We start from the raw sequence: 23,082 nt of genomic DNA on the forward strand, positions 1-23,082 counted from the left end.
CCTGTGCTCACCGACCTATATTGGCTTCCGATTAAGCAACGCCTCGATTTCAAAATTCACATCCTTGTTTACAAATCCCTCCATGGCCCTCGCCCCTCCCTATCTCTGTAACCTCCTCCAGCCCCACAACCCCCAGAGATGTCTGCGCTCCTCTAATTCTGCCCTCTTAACCATCCCTGATTATAATCACTCAACCATTGGTAGCCGTGCCTTCAGCTGCCTGGGCCCCAAGCTCTGGAACTCCAGATACCGTGGAAGCCAACCCAGAGACAGTGATGGTGGTGCAATGTCTGTTGTGGATTTCTCCAAGTGCTGTGCCTTTTTCACTGCTGTTACCGATTTATTGCAGACAGTATTCCATTAAAGGCAGATCTGTTACATTTCCGTTTCCTCCTTTGTGTTTGGGCTTGGCATTCTGGAACATTATTAAGACAACTCTTAATTCACTCTTTATGTGAGAGTTCCAATATCTTTGGTTGGTGATTTCATTCCATCACTGTGGGCCCAATATATCATTAAAACCTTTCTTTCCTGAACTGGACAAAGGACGCCAATGATGTGGAATGAGGCAGATTAGTGCTGACAACGCAGAGCAAGTATCGACTCCTCTGAAACTGATTGTCCGATGATTCAACGCGGAAGAAAGCTCGCTCTGTTCCACCTTAACAATGACCAATGCACAGATTTCCAACAATCAGCAGCCGCTGCACGGGTGTAGCAGGTGTGTCTGTCTCATCTCCCAAACTATTCATCTTGCTCGGCACCTCAGAAAATCTGCTGGGCAAAAGAGCAAAAACTTTCAGATTAGTTCTACACTTGTATTTTTACGTAAAATTCACTTTTTTGCTCGTAGTCAATTTCTAATTATTGAACAACTGTTGACCCGGTTTTTAACATTTCCATTTTGTTTTCAAATACCTCCAAAGGCTAACCTCCTCGCTATCCATGTAATCTCCTCCAGCCCCACATATTGTCCCATCTCTGTAACCTTCCCCAACCGTACAACCCTCCCTGTCTCTTTATCCTCCTCTACTCATACATCCCTCCCTATCTCTGTAACTGCCTCCAGCACTAAACCCCTCCCTATATCTGTAACTTCCTCCAGCCCCTACACCACTCCCTATCACTGTAACATGCTCTAGCCCTACAAACCTCCCTACCTCTGTAACCTCCTCCAGCCCTACAACCCTACTGTAACCTTCTCCAGCCTCTACACCCCTCCCTATCTCTGTAACATCTTCCAGCTCTACAAGTCTCCCTATCTCTGTTACCTCCTCCAGCCCCTACACCCCTCCTTAACTTTGCAACTCCTCCAGTCCTACAAATCTCCCTATCTGTCATATCCTCCAGCCCTACAATCCTCCCTATCTCTGTAACCACCTCCAGCCCTACAACCCTCCCTATCTCTGTAACCTATGCCAGCCCTACACCCCTCCCTATCTCTCTAACCTCCTCCAACCCCTACACCGCTCCCTATCTCTTTAATCACCTCCAGCCCTACAATCCTCCCTATCTCTGTAATCTCCTCCATCCCTAAAACCTTCCTTATCTCTGTAACCTTCTCCAGCCCTACAAATCTCCCTATCTCTGTAATCTCCATCATTCTTGCAACACTCGCCATCTCTGTACCCTCCTCCAGCCCGACAAATCTCCCAATCTCCGTAACCTCCTCAAGCCCTGCAACCATCCCTATCTTTGTAACCTCCTCAAGCCTGACAACCATCCCTCTCGTTGTAACCACCTCTAGCCCTACAACCCTCTCTATCTCTGTAACCTCCTCGACCCCTATAACCCTCCATGATCTCGGTAACCTCGTTAACCTCCTCCAGCACTACAACCCATCCTATCTTGTTAACCTCCTCCAGCCACTACACCCCTCCCTATCTCCGTAACCTCCTCCAGCCCTAGAACTCTCCTTATTTCTGTAACCTTCTCTACCCGCACAATCCTCCGAGGTCACTGTAACCTCGTCCAGCCCTGCAAGATCTCTGCACACCTCCATCTCTGCCCTCTTTTACCTCTCCGATTTAAAGCGCTCCACCATTGGTTGCTGCGCCTTAAGCTACCTGGGCTCTATGCTCTGGAATTCTCTCCCTGAACCCCTCCGCCTCTCTTCTTCCTTCAGGCGCTGCATAAAAATCTACTTCTTTCGCCAAGCTTTTGGTCCTCATCACTAATATCTTCTTATGTGATTCGGTGTCAAGTTCTGTTGATAGCGCTCCAATTGGGACATGTTAGTATGTTAAAGGCGCTATATAAATGCATGATGCTGTGTTATCCGAGTAAGATTATCAAATTGCTGTGAGATCAGGGCCAAGCTGACATGCCTGAGCTAACTGCCACTTAGTTTGAGTATGTGTTGTAACTTTGCATTATGTATGAACAGTTGAACCGTCTGCAGAGCCATACCACATCATACCTCGATAAAAATGCCCCAGATTTTCAATGAAAAGCAGAGTCGATTAATTTGAGAACTCATGGAACAAGGCGAACAAATGTTACAATCACACATCTGTGGTATCCACCATGAATTAAACTGTTTTGGGTGGGAGATATCGAATTTTGCAATGTTATGGGTGAACAAGACGCAGTCACATTACTGAAGCGAAGAATGTTTTATTTGAATACAACTACACAAAGTTAGACAGAACTGAAAATAACTGGAGCACAGCGAAAAGTTTGCTGTTAGTGGATAGGTGCATATATTTATAATGTATTCAAATCAGTCCGGTTGTAAACATTAAATGTTAGGTATGACATATTTATTAGTATACCGTAACTGTAATAGTACTTAAACATACATTCAAAAGCTAAATATTACTACCAGACCTAAGAGTGGTCGGGATTCAAACGTGTTATAGTTATGAGCTTGCATTTTCGGCTTCAAGCAGCATAAGTACTCATTACAAACAGTCAATTTTATGCATTTTTCGTACTCCTACTTAGGCCTCAGCTACTTACAATCTATTGTCGATTACTTACATGTGGGGACCAAGTGCAATGAATTCAGATTTGCTGATGATACAAAACTAGGTGGAATAGTAAGCTGTGAGGAGGAAACAAAGAGCATGCAATTGGATATAGATAGATAAGTAAGTGGACAATAAGTCGGTGTGAAACTATTAAATGTTGGTGTTCAGAAAGGTTAATGTGTTTTCATGCAGGAAACACAGAAATTTACCATCAACGTACAGCAAGCAATTAGGAAGGCAATTGGCTTTTATTGTAAGGGTGTTGGAATACAAGACTAAGGTTGTCTTACACAGGGCTTTAGTGAGACCACACCTGGAGTACTGTGCACAGTTTTTTTCTCCGTATCTGAGATAAGACATGCATCCCTTCGAGACGGTGCAATGAAGTTTCAGTAGATTGATCCCTGAAATGAGAATATTGTCCTGTGATGAGAGATTGAGTAGATTGGGCCTGTATGCTCTGGAGTTTAGAGGAATGAGAGGTGATCACATAGAAATATATAAGATTCTTAGAGGATTGAAAGGGTAGATGCGGAGAGGTTGTTTCCTCTGACGGGAGAGTCTACTAGGGGGCAGTCTCTGTATAATGGGTTGGCCATGTAAGACAGAGATGAGGAGGAATTTCTTCAGTCAGAGAGTTGTGAAACTTTGGAATTCTCTGTCCCAGACGGCTGTGGATGCTGAGTCATTGATTATCTCAAGACTGACATAGATTTATGGACTCTAGAGGAATCAAGGTATATGGGGATTGGGCGGGAAGGTGGTGTTGGGATCAGCCATGATCTTATTGAATGGCGGGGCAGGCTCGGATGATCGTATGATCTACTCCTACTACTATGTGCAAATCCATACAATTGTACATTATGTAACTATCTAAAATGTGCTATACAATTCCATAGAAGGAGATTTAAATTGACCAGTTCGTTTCCTGCAGAGAGGTACAACTCCCTTACTTTGTTATCTTGCATATAGTTTCATTCTTGCGACATATATTTGCTATTCCACGAAATTAAACTTTTAATTACAAAATAGCATTTGATTGGAACCATTTTGACCAGTCCACCCAAATGCTTTCCCTTGCAGAAATCATCAGTTGTTGTCAACTGATTAAAACTCTCTGAAATATATGAATCAGTATGCGCTGCCATGTCGAATAATTATTTTTACTGACGTGAATAAACCGACCATTACTTTAAGGACAGCCCAGGCTCAATAGCCCCGTGGTACTTCAAATTCACTCATACATCCATGCTTAACGGGAAAAGGCTATTAGTTAATATTACTACAATAAATTGGAAAATAGCTAGCGGTATAACATGAGCAGATATTAGGACAGTCTGATTCACCCTTGCCTTACAGGGAGATTTTGAACAGGTTAGATAGCGGCTGATGACCGATTACGATTTGGTTACAATTGGGATTGTTTGTTACAGAGGAATTAGAGGGAACTGTATGGAAACATGCCTTTACTGTTAATGACTTTAATCGCTACAGATTGTCAGCGAGGCTGAGTTGTCCCCAAACTGACTTGATCCAAGATCGAAGATGGGAAAGATTCTCTCAGTGAACGTGTGGGTGAAAGTGTAGAGATGGGACATGTTGTCCGCATTGTAAAATGACACCTGTCCGCCCTCATAGTCCAGGTACACCCCGATCTTACGGGGCGTCACACTTGGGCTGAGGGGGGTCGGTGAGGGGGAAGTGAAGGCAACATAGTTACCTCCGGTTTCTCGACCTACGGCCCAGTATCCGGCCGCAGGTCTCGTGACAATTCGCTTTGTCCTGTTCACAGACTCTTTGACCACTCCTACACTCCACCCACTCCTGTCCTCAACCACCACCTGCCAGTAGTGTCTCCCTGTTGTGAATCCCTCCGATCCCAGGACAAAGGCCGAGGAATTGAAACTCTCCGGGGTGCCAGAGAGAAGCTGCCGTTGGTCTCTGAGTAAAATAACGGCCAAGATCAGCAGCAGGTTGTTTCCGAGTCTCACACGGGTTCGGTCCTCAGACAGGATGAGCCACTGATTCTTTGTTTTCGGATCCAGAGTCAGGGAGGCTGGAGCTGGGGGAAAGTTAAAATAACACAGACACTGATTGAGTTTCTTGCCGTGATTTAGTCAAAGTCTGACTCTTTTTAAATCTCCCGCCCTGCTGTATCATTTGGCTCATGGGGGGCAGCTCCGGGCTGGGAACCCCTCCGCTCTGGGACTGGAGGGTCAGAGGGCAGTGGCTGCAGGAACGGTGGAACATGTTACAGACACGTTACATTCACTATACTTATATATAGGATATAACACTCTGATATCTGATAGCTCCTTTTCACTTTCCCAGCCCAATGTTTCAAGCACTGATCCCGGGACATTTCTCCCTCCGACTGAAGGGGAAAAGCGCTCCTTCATGGGCCACGGTCGGCAATGATGGAGCAAGAAAATAACGATTTTTTTTTTAACAAACCATGTTATCAATGTTTCCTAGATTAAAGATAAAAGCGTTATAAAATTCCTGCCATTTTCAGTCAAACCTGATTTTGGGACAAAGATAACAAAATGGTTAAAGTAACTTATTGCAGGTGATTCATTAATTTCTCATCGCTTAACTCCGATGAACCCTGACTTTTTCTGGTCTGTCCATGTGAAATTTGGCCAGGAGTTGGAATCACATTCATAAATCTGGAATAATCGATTATTATTTACCACCATTGCTGAGAGGCACATGGTCGCTCGGATTTCCCTCAGTTTGTTCGGTGTCAGTGAGCAGTTATTGCATTTTCAGTCAGAACTTGAACTATATTCCTGGGAAAAACAGGCCTTCAAAATCATAAGGGGCGTGGACAGAGTAGATAGAGAGGCGCCGTTCCTAATGGCGGAAGGGTGGAGAACAGAGGACACAGATTTAAGGTTCCCTTGCGTGTGTGTGTGGTGTGGGTTCTGGAGCACAACTTTCCTGCTTCTGTTAGACTTTGACCGCGTCTTTCACGGCCACCGGACGTCCTAGTGCTCTTTACAGCCAATGAAGTACTTTTTCAAGTGTACTCTCTGTAGTAATGTAGTAAACGCGACAGCCAATTTGCGCACAGCAAGCTCGCCCAAAGAGCAATGTGATAATGACCAGATCATCTGTTTTACTAATGTTGATTGAGGGATAAATATTGGCCAGGACACCGGGGTGAACTCCCGTACCTTTTTTTGAAATACTTCCATGGGATCTTTTACATTCACCTGAGAGGGTAAACGGTGCCTCGGTTTAGCAGCATCTCCGACAGTGCAGCGCTCCCTCAGCACTGTACTGGTGTGTCTGCCTAGATTTTTTTGTGCTCAAGGCTCTGGAGTGAGTCTTGAATCCACAACCTTCTTCAGTTGAGGTTGCTGCCCACTGAGCAAAAGCTGACAGTTACGCAGTGTGTTTAATCTTGGAATGCAGAATCCGGAGACCCACTATAATTTTTCCTATTTTTCACATACACATGTCCAGAAACTTCTCACCCTGTCTAAATATGACCAGCGCAGTGGTACATCTTAGCATTCAGGATGCCAAGGATTGGTGGCCAGAATCGCTCCATCGAAGCTTGCAGTACCAAAGGAGGCCATTCTTCCCGCCATGTATGTCCCTGCTCATTACCGAAACAATCCCATTGCCATGTATTCCCCGTCACACTGTCTCTCTCTCCCTCTTTCTCCGCTTCAATGTTTATCTAATTTCCTTAACAAGATGCAATAATCTCTGTCTCAACAATTCATTCTGGTGATGTATTCCACGCTCCCTGCATAAAACCGTTCTTCATGACTTCTTTCCTCTCTGTTACTGAAAATTTTAAATTGTCACATCACTGACTCCTAAACGAAGGAACATAGTTGTTCTCTCTTCGCGCTATCAAAACCCTTCATCATTTAAATACAATCTAGTAAAACACCTCTTAGGCTCCCTGCGCCAATTGAAATAGTCCATTCTATCCTCCTGCCGATAGCTTTTCATCCTAGGCAGTATCCCGGTGAATCTCCAATGTCCGCTCTCTATGGCTGTAGTGGCTTGTCATAGAATGACACAGCACAGATAGAGCCCATTCAGCCCATCGTTCATGTACCATGCCTTGTGTCTATAATGAATCATCTAAAACTGAACAATGATTTCTAACTATGTCCCAACCATTGCATTGTACATACTCTTTTATTCTGTATCCCTTTTAATTAAAAACAACACTTTTCCTGGGGTGCTATGATTTCACCTACTTGCACTCTAAATTTCAACAATTATTATTGAATCCCTTAGGACTCTCTATCCAGTTACCAACATTCAGATTCTTACCATTGGGCTTATGGACTCATTGAATGTTTTTCCTCCCAAACTGTATTAGGTCATACTTCTCCACATTTAATTTCACCACCCCACCCCCCACCCTGTATGCTACTAGCCTCTCTCTGCATTTCAGATGTTTTCCAGAGTACTACTTGCAGTTTGCCAATCTTCATACATTTGTACCATCAGCAAGTTTCGCTATTATGCATAAATCATCTATATATGCCGGGAACAAAGATGACGTGAGCACTGACTCCTGGGGGCAGCACTACCAGCTCTACTGCTATCGCAAGCAACACCTCCGAACCCGAACTCTTTGCTTATTGTTGGCCAACCCACTTTATATCCACACCATGAGACTTCCTCATAGTCAAAGCACCTGAATTGAATACCTGCCTCTGCCAAATGCCTTCTGGAAAGCCTCAGAACAGAAAAAAATGTATCAATGTTACTCAATTGTCAACTTCAATTGATATGTCATCTTTCACGGCCACAGCACGCTTCACAGTTAATGTACTATTGTCGAAGTGTATTCATGGTTGAAACATCGGGAAATGTGGCAGCCACTTGGCACACAGCAAGGCCCACGAACAGAATTGAGGAGACAATTTTGGCCAAGACTCCAGTCCAGCCCCTTTGATTATCTTCAAATAGTTGTATGGATCAATTATGTCCCACTGAGAGGGCTCATGGGGTATTGTCTCTACCGAATTAAGTGTCAACCCACATTTTCTGCACAAATCCATGGAGTGGGCCTTGAATCCACGACCGTCTGATACAGAGACAACCACTGAGCCAACCACCGAGCCAAGAACGTTTCCTCATTTGCCAAAGGAGCCTTTCTCATTACTTTCCTTATTCTCTGCAGATATTAAGGGTCAATCACAGAAATATTCCAAATAATCACGTAACACAAGGCATAATATTCCGGAAATTCGATTCCTATCCAGCAGTGAAAACAAGAAGCGCTTATGAACACAAGAGCATAAGAAACAGAAGCAGGAGTCAGCCCCTCGAGCCTGCTCAGCTATTCAATGAGATCATGGCTGATCATCGACCTCAACTCCACGACCTCGCCCGATTTTGAAATCCCTTGCATCCGCTAGAGTCCAAAAATCTATCTAGCTCAGCCTTGAATATATTCACAAACTCACATCCACAGATCTCTGGGGCAGGGACTTCCAAAGATTCACAATACTCTGAGAGAAGAAATTTCGCCTCATCTTTGTCTTAAATCGCCTACCCCTTATTGGACGATTGTGTCCCCTATCTAGACGTTCCAGCCAGGGGAAACAACCTCTCAGCATCTACCCTGTCAAAGCCCTTCAGAATCTTGTATGTTTCAATGAGATCATCTCTCATTCTTCTAATCTCCAGACAGTGTAGTCTCATTCGACACAATCTCTCATCCCAGTAATCAATCGAGTAAACCTATGTTATACCGCCTCCAAAGCAAGTATATCTTTCCTTAGATAAGGAGACTAAAACTGTTCGTTTGCCTTCCTTATTGCTTGCTGTACTTTTCTGCTAACTTGCTGCGTTTCTTGCACAAGGACACCCACATATCTCTGAACACCAATATTTAAACATTTCTCAGCATTTAAAAATGATTCTGTTTTTCTATTCTTCCTACCAAAATGAATAACCTTACATGTCCCTACATTATACTATATCTGCCACCTTACAGCTCGCTCACTTAGTCTATTTATATTCCTTTGCAGACACTTTGTGTTCTCCTCACAGCTTACTGTCCCACTTAGCTTTGTATCGTCAGCAAACTTCGATACAATATGCACAGTCCCTTCATCTAAGCCATTAATATAGATTCTTGGCCATTAATATAAATTCCAATCTATGTATAAACTGAACATCTTTGATGTGTGCTTATAGATCTATTAAATATATATCTGTATCAACAGCTTACATATAATTCCCTTGACACCCGACATCTGGCTATCTGCAGAATGTCCCATAGATAACACAGAGCATGGTGTGACACCGAGTTCCACTGGCCAAAGAGGATCTGTTACCATCACGACGATTGGCTGAATCTACTATATAGAGGCGGGGAAGGGCAGTGAGTATTGCTGGTAGAGGAGAAACCACATTTTTAGGAGAGAGGCCCGGACATTTTCCAGTGATTCTGGCTCCGATTGCTAAACAGTAATCCCAGCTGGAAGTGGGTCTGCACAGCTCCTACAAGTCATGGACTGGGGTTAGCTCCAATAGTTATAATAAGTTTGTTGGATTTCTGTGATGTCAACTGATTATGTTATTAATAGGTTACTACACCTGTGTTATTATTTCATATTCACCGAAGTAAGGTAGTTGGTCAAGTGAAAAATAATTCATACGAATTTATAAAATATGTAAATTCTTCAATAATCCTTTATTCAACATTTGTATCCTTTACATTTATCGTGATCTGGCTAGTCTCATGGTGCTTTAGCATAATCCCTTAGTCTGGATGGTGACAACATTGTTCCGGCAGAAGCAACATATATAATACATCCCTTCATAACAGCACAGTCAACACTGGGAGTGGTGACAGAACAGAGGTAGTTGCACTGACCTCACCAAGCTGTTTCAAATCCTTTTGTGTAAAATATTTTGTGTTTTTTTTCTGCACATTTATCCAAATACCTTAGCTGTATTTCGTTATTTAGATACAAAGTCAGAAATAGAAAACTCTTTACCTGGGATGATGCTGCTCCTCATTTCTTTCCACACTGTGTACTGTAAAGGGCCTTTGAATATTCCCAGTGACAGTTCCCCACTCACCAATGAACAGAGAGCGTTATTCTTGCTGACACGGGGAACCTCCTCCTAATATAAAACTGAAACACATATTTGAGTTCACAGTGAGCGTCTGGGATCAGAAAACTAGAATTCAGCGACGCAGTCAGCAACAAGTCACCAAGTGTGAAATAGTTCAGCTGTGTCTCTGGGAGAGTCAGCCAAGAAAAAACAGTGACAGGACCGGGTGACGCATATGGATTAAACTGGAAAATGAGCTTGGAAAAGAAGAATGACACATTTTTTTCTCAGAAAAGAAAAACTTCCAGTAAAACTTGGAAGCAGATCCGGTATTCTTCCTGCTGATAACTTTGCTTCCATTGGCAATGTATTAATGTATTCCGATTTATTTTGAATGCAGCATTGCTGCAATGAATATTTCCATGGCAAATGTCTTGACTGCATCAATTTGTGCAACTAAGAGTTGTCAGACACGTAGCGAACTGTGGGTGAGAACAATCCAGCTAAGATATAAAATCTGGGTGTGTATTGGTACCTTATTGCACGGCCAGTTACTGTTCCCTGGTATGAAGATGACAATTACCAGACACTAGCAGTGATGCTTCAAATTGTAGTTAACTCTCATACTCAGCATTTAGTGTAACTGCAGACCTTTGCGAAGTAACATTTAATCTTCTTTTATTTCTCAAACTAGCGAAGCTTTTTGGTTCTGCACACTCAGTCTTTGGTGGGATTGCAGTGCGAGGGAAAGCTGGAGCTGTGTGACTGTTTGACTGTTTTGTTCCACAGGAAGTATTTAGGAAAATAATTGTTATTGTTAATATTGTGCTTAAAACGTGTATTCTAACGAGTTTCACAAAAGACATTTAGGCAAGAGGAAGGTTAATATCTAAACGGAAGTCGCTATCCCTGAGACTAAGCAAGAAATACACAAGCTTAACTGAGTAAAGTGCTGATGAAGTTTGATAAAGTGCCACGTAATAAGTTTGCCAGCAAAGTTGAACAAAATGGAATAAAAAAGACGCTGGCAGCATGGATACAAAACTGGCTACGTGACAGGAAACAGAGAGTAGTGGTGAATGGTTGTTTTTTGGACTGAAGGAAGGTATACAGTGGTGTTCCTCAGGGGTCTATACTCTGATCACTCAGTTCCTTGATGTGTATCAATGACGAGGGCTTGGGTGTACAGGGGACAAATACAACATTTTGCAGATGACGCAAACCTCGGAATTACAGTGAACAGTTAGGAGGTTAGTATAAAGAATGGTAGAAAGACTAAGGAGAGGAGTTATGATGAACATGTATAAACTAAATCGTGCAATCCTGATGGAGCTGTTTTAACAGAAAGACCTGCGGGTATGGGTGCACAAATCGCCGAAGGTGGCAGGGCACGTTGAGAAAGCGGTTAACAAAGATTACGGGATTCTCGGCTTCATAACTAGAGATATAGTGTACAATAATGTGGAAATTATGACGAGCCTGTGTAAAACACTGGTTCAGCCACAACTGGATTATTGCGTGCAATTCTGGGCACCAAAATTTAGGAAGGAACTGAAGGCCTTAGAGAAGGTGCAGAAAAGATTGACGAGAATGATCCCAAAAAGAGGGAATTCAGTTACAGGGTACAAATACAACATTTTGCAGATGACGCAAACCTCGGAATTACAATTAGGAGGTTAGTATAAAGAATGGTAGAAAGACTAAGGAGAGGAGTTATGATGAACATGTATAAACTAAATCGTGCAATCCTGATGGAGAGAAACTGTTCCCATTGGCAGAAGGGTCGAAAACCAGAGGACACAGATTTAAGGTGATTGGAAAAAGAGCCAAGGGTGATATAAAATAATTTTTTTTTTTGCACAGCGAATGTTTAAGATCTGGAATGCACTGCCTGAAAGGGTGCTGGAGACTGATTCAATACCATCTTTCAAAAGTGAATTTGATAAGTACCTGAAGGAAAAATTGCTGGCCTATGGGGAAAGGGTGGGGGAGAGGACTAGCCTAAGTGCTCTTGCAGAGAGCTGGCAAGGGCTCTTCGGCCCAATGGCTTCCTTCTGTGTTGTAACCATTCTACGATTCTATTATTAGTGGAAGGGGAGGGGGGTAGGGGTACTGGGGAGAGGTTTTTCTGAAACAAGACGGATGTCAAGGCATCATGTGTTAAAGGGAATTCTTTGCTAATGCTCTTGTCGTACCTTCACATGCTTCCCTTGGGAACACTGTGAAGCAATGAGAGGATTCGTGGCTGAATAACCATCTGTCAGGGACAGACCGCAACATGACTACTCCTTCCATGGCCATAAGTAACTTTATAGTAGCCTACAGGGTGCTTCGGGCTATATGGCAGAAAGTTCCATGGGCTCTTAGAGTCCGCATGACAATGGAGCCACCCACCAGACCCGGATTAACAAAATAATTCAGAGCTGAATTTCCATTTGCCTTGACTGTCTACAGCTGGAGTTAATCCCTGTGCCTTCTGACTGAGAGGTGGGAATGCAAGCAGCAAACCACAGGCTTGCTCCTACGCTAAGGTGAAAAAGTTAAACATCCTGTACGGAAGTTTTAACCCACTGTTGCAGCGTACCGAGGCATGTTTTCTATTTTCTATCATTCTGTGAAGACAAGTTGTACTGCTTCAGCTCAGTGCATCTGATCATAAGTGCTTGCTCTATATAGTCACCTTACTGTAAAGCAGCTTCAAGATTCGGATCAAGTATCGCCTGATCTGGCATTCGCTCTGTCCATTTTCGAAAAAAGGGATGTACACAGGAGGGCAGGAGCAAAGCACATGGGATCCAGTTAGTATGTCAAGGAAGATGCATTGTTACATCTTCTCTGTTACTCTATTTAAGAAACAGGTATTGGACACTGTGCCTAATCTGGCAGGTTAAGAATGTATGATCCACTTACAGGAATGGCATATGCCACTGAACTCAACAAAATATCGATTGACACCTGAATTTGTAATGTAAAGCATGCAAACGTAAACTAGTTTAATGACATACATTCTTCCCTTATTTGGGATTTCACTTTCATTTCACCTCATTTATAGTTGAAAAGCACAACTTGAAGCAATTTGGGAAACTGAAAGATAGAGTTAGTTACAACACAGGATGTCTCTGCTACACAAGCCAAGCAACGAAGTGACACAACATGCAGGTGCTGCAGCGCCTCCATTGCTAGGATGGTGCAATTATAGCATGAAAGATTTATATAGACACTTTCCATTATACAAAATTGTCAGGTTGATGCAATTACAACATGAAACATTTTTGTAGGCAGTTTCCATTGTAAATATTGGCATAGGAATATCTATTGTAAAAATTTGGCAAAAAATATGCCAAGCGTAAGTGCACAGGGGAGCAAGAGAGCCAGTTCATTCCCCTTTAAAGGTTATGCCCTAATTTTGAAATGTCCATTATTAATTCCTATGTCCACACTTACAATAGAAACGGCGTAGGTAAATTTGGCATGATATAGCACCCTCTGCCAATAATGGTGTTGCTGCAGCGCCTCCACTAGCGGCCGGATAGAATTATAGGCTGAAAATGAAGATAGGCTATTTCCAATACACGTGTTAACACGGGAATGTACAACGAAAAAAGTTGACAGAATGTGTGACCAAATGTAACGCTTTTAATACATTAGATAGGGAAAGATAGATAGGTGAAAACAAAGCTGCTGCTTCCACTGTCTCTTTTCTGGTATTAAAAGTGCAACCTATCACTTAGCACAGCTTTGCGCATGCGTGCATCTTCCCCACACAAGGCGGCTGCAGCAACAGGACAGCTGTGGTTTGCCAACTGTAGACAGCAACATCACATGGAGAAGACACCGCGGTGCTGGAGATATATCACCAACGATGTCTCCGCAAGATCGTACAAATCCCCTGGCAAGGCAGGTGCACCAACACCAGTGTCCTTGTCCAGGCCAACATCCCCAGCATTGAAGCACTGACCACACTAGATCAGCTTGGCTGGGCAGGCCACATAGTTCTGATGCCAGACACGAGACTTCCAAAGCAAGTGCTCTACATGGAGCTCCTTTGCGGCAAATGAGCCAAAGGTGGGGAGCGGAAACATTACAAGGGGACCCTCATAGCCTCCTTGATAAAGTGTGACATCACCACTGATATCTCGAAGTCCCTGGTCAAAGACCGCCCGAGGTGGAGATAGTGCAACCGGGAGGGCGTTGAGCACTACGAGTCTCAACGCCAAGAGCATGCAGAAATCAAGCACAGGAATCGGAAAGGGTGTACAGCAAACCAGTCCCACCCATGCCTTCCCTCAATGACTCATTGTCGCACCTGTGACAGATTCTGCGGCTCTCGTATTGGACTATTCAGCCACCAAAGAACTCACTTCAGGAGTGGAAGCAAGTCTTTCTCGATTCCGAGGGACTGCCTAAGATGATGATGATGATTAACTTGAATCTGCTGACACCTCTCAAATCTCGAAGGCCACTTTGGAACATCGCCGAAGTCCTTCAGCGATGACTGATGGCGAAATTCTGGGAAGAACTGTGACATACGGAATGGCTTCTTTACAGAGGACCCCAAAGTACAACCCGAAAGATCAAACCTTCCCGGCAAACAGTGAACAATCATCAGAACCGGTCATGGTAGATGCTGCCGCCTTCTCCATACGTGGAAGATTAAAGCATCCCCATCATGTGACTGCGGAGCTCCTAATCAGACCCTATAGCATTATCTACTGCCCTCAGAGTCAATTCACAGACAGTCTACAGGATATCCACGGTCTTACACTGCAAGCTTTGGCCTGGATATCTGAGTTACATCTTTCTATTTGATTTGCTTTGTTACTACTGTATAAAATAAGAAGAATGCATTGGAATTAGCAGTATGAGGGCAGAGCTCTGCTGTTTCTGCAGCGCTAGTCTCGAACTGTTCTGAAGCCCAGGTTGGAACGTAGGCTTTCTATAGATGAAAGACACTGCAATAAGTTTATCAACTTCCCGAGAGATGGAAGAGGCTCCTGAAGCAGGAATCACAGCAGCCGCTGTAGGAGAGTGATAGGCGCTTCACCATGGGGATCTCACACAGCTTGGATACGGCGCATTCAGAGACAGATTGGGACGCGAAACTGCGCTGCCTCCGCGGGAAAGGTAGCGCTGCACCCGCAAAGTGAAGATCACAAACCCACTACAGATTGTCAGATTCCATGATAATAATAATATGTAGCTTACCGCACCTACAATGACAATATCCGCAATAAATAGAAAATAATACCTCGCAATGTGCGAAAATACAGTAAGAGACGATTTAATGATGTTTAACAAATGAATTACGCGGTACGATAATCTATATGGGACAAAAGCTATTTGAAGTTTATCTAACTTTGTATAGTTTTATTATAATAAACGATCTTACCTTCAGAAACTTGGCATTATTTTGGTTCGCCATCCGTCTCTGTAACTTCGATATTTCTCGCTCAGCACAATCTAACTCCTGTTGGATTCCACTGAGGTTTTTCTCCATCGGTTTTAGGATCTTCCCCTCTTGTTCCCTGAGATCTCTGATCAAACGCTGCTCTTTCTCAGTGAGAATCTGGTGCATTTTAGCGAACTCGGATGTGATGTGGGTCTGCAGACAGCTCGCCTGTTCCTGCCAAATGAAATATGAAACATAATTAAAGTACCGCGATAAATGGAACAAACCGAGATACCAGAAAACCAGCTCAGGGAGACCTTACCCTAACTCCGGAAATCTGCTGTTTCTGGCGCCGTGCGGTGTCCAGAGCCGAATCCTTTCTCTTTGTAGCCGATTCTAGGAATGGTCTCAGTTTATCCTAGAATCAGAAGCGAACTGATTGTAAAGTTTAAATACAAAACTGATTTTTATAAATGTTGTCAGAGATTCTAACCTCCATGTTACCCTGTACATCTGTGCAGCCTCCGTCAGTCCCATGAAGTTGTGGGTCTTGTGCCCCGGGCCCACTGTCGCGACCAGACACTTCACACAGATCAGTTTCTTGTCAGTTTCACAAAACAGCGTTAGTTCTTCCTGATGTTCCTCACACCGAAGTTTATTGTCCTCATCTTTCCGATTCACGGCTAATTTTCGAGCTTTCTCGGCCAGATTCACTAAGGCCCGATTAACCTTGAGGTTTATTTCCGGAAACTCCTCTCTGCATTCCGGGCAGGAGTTTGTCTTCCTCTTTGCCCAATTCTGTGTGATACAGGAGCGGCAGAAGTTGTGCCCACACTCCAGTATTACCGGGTCGGTGAAGAAATCTAGACAAATGGGACAAATTGCCTCCTCCGTCCAACTCTCGGACTGCTGTGCGGTGGCCATGTTCTCTCTCAGCACTTCCTCATTCAACACGCTTTCAGTTTCAATGTTTGTTTAAAGGGGAGGAGCCAGAGCGAGTTTCAGCACGTACGGTAAGTGCTGATTGACAGTCTTCCTTCTGGAAGGAGCTGTACCTGTTTCTGGGTGGGGAGGAAGCGGCCGGGTACCAGAGATAGCCACCCTGAAGGCCAGGGACTTTGTGAGCTCTGAGAGTACTTCCGATTACCGAAAGGAGCTGGAGGGGAATTTTTCAGATTCTCTCTCCCCTAATCGCGTCTCCCAGGAGATTATTAAATCCCTGTGGGTTGGGAGTGTCTGTGATGATACATTAAGGCATCACAACTGTATGGGACATTATGCAGAGACCCGAAGATATTTTCAGTCTGATAGTTCGTATCTTCGCCATCGAATATTATATTCTGTTGGTGGGAAATGAAACAATCCACTCACAGTACAGTTTGCAGCAGTATGTAGATTTAATCAGCAAACTGTAGATCTACAATCTATGTTATACAAAGAAACACTTGCATTTATATAGCGCCTTTCAGGAACACTGGCCGTCCCAAAGCGCTTCAGAGCCAAGGAAGTACTTTTGTAGTCTAGTCACTGTTGTAATTAGGGGAAAGTGGCAGCCAATTTTCACACAGCAGGCTCCCACAAACAGCAATGTGCTAATAAGAACATAAGAAGCAGGAGAATTAGTGGGCCATGCGCCCCCTCGAGCCTGCTCCGCAATTTAATAAAGTCACGGCTGATCATCAACCTCAACTCCACTTTCCCGCTCGATCTCCATATCCCTTGATTCCCCTTGAACCAATTTTAAAATTACCATTCATGTGCTCAAATCTTTCCATCGCCTCAACACTCCCTATATCTGTCCCCACCTCCAGCCCTACAATGCTCGTGGAAATCTGTGTGTCACCAATTCTGCCCCCTTGTCCATCCCCCATTTCCATCACCCCACCAGTGGCGGCCTTGCCTTCAGCTGCTGCGCGCTAAGCCCTGGGGTTTCCTCCCTGAACTCTCTGTCTCTCCACCTGCCTTTCCTCCTTTGAGACGCTCCCTAAAACCTATCACTTTGAGCTCGCATCTAGTCACCTCTCCTAATATCTCCCTATGTGTCTCTAAGTCAATATTTGTCCAATTACGCTTCTGTGACGAGCCTTGGGGTGTTATTCTCTGTTAAAGGCGCTATATAAATGCAAGTTGTTGCTTTTGAGAACAAGTAAATAAAACCCTTAAAGTAAATGTGCTGACTGCATCACTATGGCAGGCCATGTGCTATTCTTAATCTGTTTGTTGTTATAAAACGACAAGGAAGTTTTTCCCAGGACCAAACAGTTTAATTATTTTTAGTCCCAACGTCCCGAGCCAGTAATGGAATGGCCCCCTGTGGGTGAAACATTGACACTGCGGGTTCCCATCCCTGTTCTAATGATGGCCCTCTCCCTGGCATTTGGAGCCGGTTGGCCGTCAGATCAGGCTGGCTGCAGGAAGTCTCGCCCCACTCCGCCGCATTTCTGGCAAGAGCTCACGAGAATTTCAGCATCTCGTTCTTCACAAGAGATGCAATTTTCATCTTTACAAATGGCAAAACTGAAAAGACATTTCTTTGAATCCCTGTACAACATACCAGCCAACCCGTCTCTCGCCTAACAGCTGCTGTAGCTGGTGAGCCCTCAGAACATCCCACCCTCTCTCCCTCCGACCCCCAGCTCACAGAGACACTCTGTCCCTATTTCCAGCCACATTCTATCCCACGTGCAGAGATACTCGCCTTCTGACCCCAAGTTGATTGAGACACTGGGCGATATTTCCCGGGACCCTGACCCAGCAGTGAGGCCGTGTCCAACAGTTGGATGAACTTTCAATCATTACTGACCTCGTTAGTCCACAGAGAGGTTTTACTCTTGCTAAGCTGAAGATATCTTCGGATGTGTTAGCCTTCCATTTGGCTCAGATTCTCTGTAGCACAAAGGGCTCAACACATTCACCACTCTTGGACACTGTTTCAATGTTGGATGAGGTTAGTTCCATGAATAAGAACACCAGTCTAAGTTATCACCGATGGAGAACACTCAATATGATAACATTTATGAGATAGTAGACACCACCCATTTCGCCTAGGATTCTTGCCCAATTTTGTTCTGCAAGGTACGGACTCGCATTCTTTAATCAAGCCAGAGAATTTATTGAGTATCACAAAGTTAAACAAAGTTAATATTCAACAAAGGCAATAGATATACAGCGAGAATTGGGTCCGACGGTCCCTGCCTCCAAGCTCTCTGGGGAACCCTCTCCTGTTCTTGTTCTGTTCTTTTGACCGTAGTCGATATTCTTCCTCTCGGAGTGCCACCGATTTTCTGTAGCCTCAGGTTTAGCCCCTCCGCGGTGCTGGTGCCTCACCACATTAGGTCATGGATCGTATAGCCCGAACTGATTGCATTATAGCCGCATGTTGTTCGTTCGTGGCCTCCTGATGTCCCAGCATGCACACCTCGTTCAGGTGGTTCCTGTTTTCTGATCTTGCCAGCGACTCAAAGTTCATAATTCGTCTAACTGCCACTCTGCGGTTTCACAACCGTCTATTCGAATCTTCAGTTTTCGCAGACAAATACAGATGAATTATATTGTCTCTACCATTGTTATTACACAAATGTTAACATTGAATAACATGTCTCTCAGCAACAGTTATGCCCATTCCACGTTACCACACTTCAACAGAACCTTATTCACCAATGCGAGTGCTTTCAGCATATTAGATTATCTTTTCCATCTTGCCTTGCGGTTACTGTTCCGCCTTAACAAAACAAGTAATAATATAAAGTCAGTATACAAAGCAAGTAATAACACAACGTCAGTGACGCAGTTATAGATAAAGCAACATATGTGAATCTATCAAACCCTACAGTTCCCCACGTCGAAGTTGCAGTGTTTTAGCATTGATTCCTCGTACAATCTGTTGACGTCTCAGCAATAGGTCACATCCTCCCACTTGCAGTCTGTCATTACCTTCACCACACGGACTGCAGCGGTTCAAGAAGGCGGTTCGCCTTCACAATCTCAAGCGGCAATTGGGGATGGGCAATAAATGTTGGCCTTGCCAGTAACGCCCACATCGCATGAACGAATTATAAAAAAGAGAGAGAGACGGAAAGACAGGCAGACAGAGGGACTCTGAGGCACCAGCACCCCGAAGGGGGTAAACCTGAGGCTACAGAAAATCGGTGGCACTCCGAGAGGAAGAATATCGACTACCGTCAACAGAACACCGCAAAAACAGGAGATGGAGCCCCAGAGATCTTGGAGGCAGGAAGCGTCGGACCCAAGTCTCGCTGTATACCTATTGCCTTTGTTGAATATTAACTTTGTTTATCTTTGTGATACTCAATACATTCTCTTGCTTGATTAAAGAATCCGAGTCCGTACCTTGCAGGTCAAAATTGGGCAAGAATCCTAGGCGAAACGGGTGGTGTCTTCTATCTCACAAATGTTATCATATTGAGTGTTCTCCATCGGTGATAATATAGACTGGTGTTCTTATTGATGGAACTAACCTCATCCAAGTTCAACATTGGAAAAGTGTCCAAGAGTGGTGAATGTGTTGAGCCCTTTGTGCTACAGAGGATCTGGGCCAAATGGAAGGCTAACATAGGTGCTTTGTGTCTGTTTTTCCCATTGCAGTCTCGTGGTGACGCTGTTGCCTGTTCAGTTACAGCAGGCGCTGGGTACTGCTAGAGATACCTGCAGCGGTTCCCAGTAATGCACAATGAAAGTAGTCCTGCATTAATCCAGGGATCGGGGGAGGCAAACACGCCAAGAGGCATGTATTTTCAGTTTATCCCCATGCAAACAAAGGAACAGCAAGCCGAAAAGGACTGAGGTCCACCAAGTTCCCCTCCACCATCGCGGCTGTTGCCTAATAGAACAATATTGGTGATGGTGACACATCAATGCTGAGCTATTGCGGATAGACAGCGTCAAGAATGATTCGGCCCTTTCCCACTTAGAATCTTGAAACTAACCAGGTAATTGAGACCAAACCAATCAGCTGTCTACGGATTTGTGACTTATTTAGGTTTGCATATGAATCAGGAAGAGCAGGAGACAGGTGGCATAAAGTTCCCTTTTCTTCCGTTTTTATTATGATTCTGCAATTAATCTCCTTAACAATTCTCTTACACTTTCCTTTAATAACAATCAGATAGCGAGTTAACTGTTGTATTAAAGCGAGTTGCACAACAGGTGCCAGTCGTAGTTCAGTGGGCAGCACTCTCGCCTTTTGAGTGAGAAGGTTGTGAATTCATGTCCCACGGCAGAGGCTTGAGCACCGGAGCATAGAATTTCAGAAATTTACAGCATGGAAGGAGGCCATTTGGGCCCATTGTGTCCGCACCGGCCGACCAAGAACTATCCAGCCTAATGTCACTTTCTAGCTCGTGGTCTGTAGCCCTGTGGGTTACAGCACTTTAAGTGCTCCTCCAGGTACTTTTAAATGTGGTGAGGTTTGCTGCCTTTATCACACTTTCAGGCAGTGAGCTCCAGACCCCAACCATCTTCTGTGTAAAGATATTTACCCTCATATATCTCCCCCAATTACTTTCAATCTATGCCCCCTGTTTGTTGACGCCTCTGCCAAGGGAAACAGGTCCTTCCTTCCCACACTATTTAAGCACCACATAATTTCATACACCTCAATCAGGTCTCCCCTCAACCTCCTCTGTTCCAAAGAAAACAGACCCAGCATCTCCAATCTTTCCTCATAACCAGAATTCTTCAATCCAGGCAACATTCTTGTAAATCTCCTCTGTGCCCGTTCCAGTGCAATCACATCTTTCCTGTAATGTGGTGACCAGAACTGCATACAGTATTCCAGCTGCAGTCTAACCAGTATTTGATATAGTTCACGCATAAAGTCCCTGCTCTTGTATTCCATGCATCGCCTATCAAAGCAAGTATTCCACAGGCCTTCTTAACCCCCTTATCTACCTGGACTGCATCCTTCAGGGACCTGTGGAACTGCACTCCAAGGTCCCTTTATTCCTCTACTTTTCAGTGTCATACAATTTAATATGTACTCGCTTGCTTTGTTAGATCTCCCCAAATACATTACCTCCAACTTAATCTGATTGTATTCAATTTGATGCTGATGTGCCCTTCTGATCAGTATATTGATAGCTTCCTGCAGTCTGCACCTTTCTTCTTCATTTTCAACCACGCAGTGCCATCTGCAAACTTTTTAATCATAACCCCAACATTCTAGTCCGATTCATTGATATATACCACGAAAAGCAAGGAATACAGCACTGAGCCCTGCGGAACCCCAGTGGATATAGCTTTCCACTCAAAAAACATCCATCAATCATTACCCTTTGTTTCCTTCCTCTGGCTCAATTTTGATTCCAACTTGCCACTTTGCTTTGGATCCCATGGGCATTTACTTTCCATGACCAGTCTTCCATGTGGGTCAAAAGCTTTGCTAAAATCCATATACACTACATTATGCACACGGCCCTCGTCGACCGTCCCAGTTACCTCCTCAAAAATGTCAATCAAGTTAGTCAGACACGACTTTCCCTTAACAAATCGATGCTGAATGTCCTTGGTTAATCCATGTATTTCCAAATGAAGATTTTTCCTGTTCCTGAGGAATACTTCCTCTAAATTTTCCACCACTGAGGTTAGGCTTACTGGCCTGTAATTACTCGGTCTATCCCTTTCTCCCTTTTGAAACAAAGGTACACCATTAGCAGTCCTCTGGCACCACATCTGTTGCCAGAGATAACTGGAAAATGGTGGTCAGACCTACTGCTTTTTCCACTCTTGCTTCTCTTAACAGCCTGGGATACATTTCATGGAATATTCTCCACTTGCGTGGATCTGTCTAGGTCCAACCACATTCAAGAAGTGAATTAACACAGCAAGTAATCAGGAAGGAAAAAGGAATGTTTGTCTTTATTGCAAGGGGGATAGAGTATAAAAGCAGATAAGTCCTGCTACAACTGTACAGGTTATTGGTGAGGCCACATCTGGAGTACTGTTTTCAGTTTTGTTCTCTGTATTGAAGGGACGATATGCTTGCATTATAGGCCGTTCAGAGAAGGTTCACTAGGTTGATTCCGGAGATGAGGGAGTTGACTTATGAGGATATGTTGATTAGGTTGGGACGATACACATTGAAGTTCAGAAGAATGAGAGGTAATATTATTGAAACTTATAAGATAACGAGGGGGTTCGACAGGGTGATGCAGAGAGGATATTCGCACTCATAGGGGACACTAAGGTTACGGGACATTATCGTAGAATAAGGCGCCGCCCAATAAAACTAAGATGAGGAGAAATTTCTTCTCTCAGAGGGTCGTGAATCTGTGGAATTATTTGCTCCAGAAAGCTGTGGAGGCCGAGTCATTGAATATATTAAAGGTGGCGATCGACAGATTTTTGAGCGATAATGGAGTAAAGGGTGAAGGGGAGTGGGCAGGAAAGTGGAGCTGAGTCCAGATCGAATTAGCCATGATCTTATTAAATGTCGGAGCAGGCTCTAGGGGCCAAATGGCCTACTCCTGCTCCTATTTCTTACGTTGTTATGTTCTTAAAGGAAGGTCAACACCAACCAGGACAAAGCAACCCTCTTGATTGGTGCCCCATCCACCACCTTCAACATTCACTCCCTCCACCACCGGTGCACCGTGGCTGCAGTGTGTGCCATCTACAAGATGCACTGCAGCAACTCACCAAGGCTTCTTCGGC

At 44.1% G+C, this 23,082-nt stretch overlaps 1 protein-coding gene across 1 annotated transcript; it reads right to left on the minus strand.

Moving 5' to 3' along the window:
* Positions 1-2,600: 2,600 nt before the first annotated feature.
* LOC139229621 (zinc-binding protein A33-like) lies at positions 2,601-16,335 on the minus strand. The gene is made up of 5 exons (XM_070861133.1): positions 15,916-16,335; positions 15,734-15,829; positions 15,412-15,645; positions 9,962-10,091; positions 2,601-5,034 (listed from the first exon to the last, which is right to left on the minus strand). Exons 1-5 carry the CDS (start codon positions 16,333-16,335, stop codon positions 4,454-4,456), a joined length of 1,461 nt encoding a protein of 486 aa, XP_070717234.1. The 3' UTR covers positions 2,601-4,453.
* Positions 16,336-23,082: the final 6,747 nt, after the last annotated feature.

Source organism: Pristiophorus japonicus, chromosome 19 (genome assembly GCF_044704955.1).
Source record: "Pristiophorus japonicus isolate sPriJap1 chromosome 19, sPriJap1.hap1, whole genome shotgun sequence".
Lineage (NCBI taxonomy): Eukaryota > Metazoa > Chordata > Chondrichthyes > Pristiophoridae > Pristiophorus > Pristiophorus japonicus.